General features: G+C 63.9%; 1 protein-coding gene across 1 annotated transcript in view; it reads right to left on the reverse strand.

The window, feature by feature from the left end:
* The window catches only part of PHKA1 (phosphorylase kinase regulatory subunit alpha 1), a 24,129-nt gene extending 22,376 nt beyond the window's left edge, over positions 1-1,753 (reverse strand). The window contains exon 1 of the mRNA XM_019473478.1: positions 1,668-1,753. Coding sequence (XP_019329023.1) covers positions 1,668-1,753 — 86 coding nt within the window. The remainder of the gene's footprint in view (positions 1-1,667) is intronic.
* Between the last annotated feature and the right edge of the window lie 159 nt (positions 1,754-1,912).

The following is a 1,912-nucleotide window of genomic DNA, read 5'->3' on the forward strand; positions in this document are numbered from 1 at the left end:
CGACCCGCGGGGCGCTCACTACCCAGCGGGCAGGACCCGCCACCGTCGCGGGGCGGGGTGTGTGGTGTGTGTGGTGCGGCGGGCGGCGCCCCCTCCCGGGCGGAGGCCGCGCAGCGCTGTGGGCGGCCACACGTGCGGGGTACGAATGGACACATGTACCGGTGTGGCATTGTACAGACAGACGCACAGAGACGTGTGCCAGACTGTGCATACGTGCTGGTGTGGGTGCACGGACAGACACACAGACACACATATGGACAGAGACATGGACGTGCATAGGTGTGGACATGCACACACATGCACACATACAGGTATGCACACATGCACACACCTACCTGCACAGGCACGCATGCACAGGCAGACCCACATGTGCACACACACACCCATGCACACACGTGTGTACACACCTGTGCATACATACTCTTGCACTTCCATGTGTACACAGCACACATACACGTGGCACATACAGGCACACACATATACACATAGAGGCAGGAATACATGCACATGCACACATATGTACATCCACTTGTGTACACACTTATACACACACACGCACATCTATACATGCATAGACATACATACATACAAGCACACACATATACTTCCCATGCACATACCTAATCATATGCATGCACGCACACACACGTATGCATGCACATAGGCACAGGCGCATATATATATATACACACCTACATGTATAGGCGCAGGCAGACGTGTGCATACACACAAATGCTCACACATACACACACAGGCGCACCGGCAGCGTGTGGGTGCGGTGGGCTCCTGGGGACCCTGGCACCCTGGGGACCTGTTTGGGCAGGTGGGGGCAGTGGATGCTGTGGCCGTCCCAGCACCCATCGGGCGAAAGGCAGGAGCCCATGGGTGCCACATGCCACCCTGTGACACCCTGGGGCACACGTGGCCCTGACCCATGTAACCTGTCTTCACACAGGCAGGCAGGGGCAGGAAGCTGCTGGATGCGGGCAGGGGGGGCAGTGGGTTTATTGCCTCCACAGAACATCCGGAGCAGCTGAGCTGTGGCATTGCCCCAGGGGGGCTCAGTCCTTCCCCGGCCCAGCGGGGCATGCGGCTACCGAGGAGTCCTGTCCCAGCAGTGAGTGCATGGCACACCCCGGTCTCCGGTGGTCCCAGTGCAGGGTGGGCTTTCCTGGGGTTGCCGGTGGCTGTCAGCACTCGTACTGTGGTGGGGCACAGCGCCTGGCCCTGGGGGGCAGAGAAGCCATGAGTGCTGTGCCAGGGTCCCTGGAGGAGGGGCATCCCCGGGCTGGGGGCACCCAGGGTGGGGCGCAAAGCTGGGCTCTGATGGGGCTTGGCCACCGGGGGGGTGCCTAGGCTGAGGGCACTGGGACTGGGGGACAGTGGGATTGGGGGGCACCGGGATTGGGGTGCACAGGACTGTCCCTGGGCTGAGGGCAGCGGGGAGTGGCGTAGGCGTGGGGGGTCCCAGGGTGGAGAACTCCCAAAGCTGAGGAGGTTGGTGGGGTTGGGGTACTTGTGGGGCCCCATGGCTGGGGACATGGGGGTACATGGCAGGGTCCTAGGGCTGGAGACACTGTGGGGATGGAGATACATGTGGGGTCCCAGGGATGCAGGCTAGGCTGGGCAGGGGGTGATGCGGGGGACAGGCAGGGGTCCCCGCTCACCTGCAGGCCCTGGTGACGCACTCGAGGCTGTGCCGGCAGTGAGCACCCAGGGGTCTGCTGCCCACCATCCTCCAGAAGGGTGTCATGCGGGGCAGCCGGGGGACCGCGTGCCCCCCCAGCCCCCGGGGCTCCTGCAGCACCCAGAGGGGTGGACGGGGCAGGGAAGGGGGTACCGAGCCCCCCAGCCCCCGGCGCCCACCCCCCCTGCCCGGCCCCACCCGGCGGGGGCTGGCGAGAAGCAAGCG

This window comes from Aptenodytes forsteri, unplaced genomic scaffold (assembly GCF_000699145.1).
Source record: "Aptenodytes forsteri isolate BGI_AS27 unplaced genomic scaffold, ASM69914v1 Scaffold455, whole genome shotgun sequence".
Lineage (NCBI taxonomy): Eukaryota > Metazoa > Chordata > Aves > Sphenisciformes > Spheniscidae > Aptenodytes > Aptenodytes forsteri.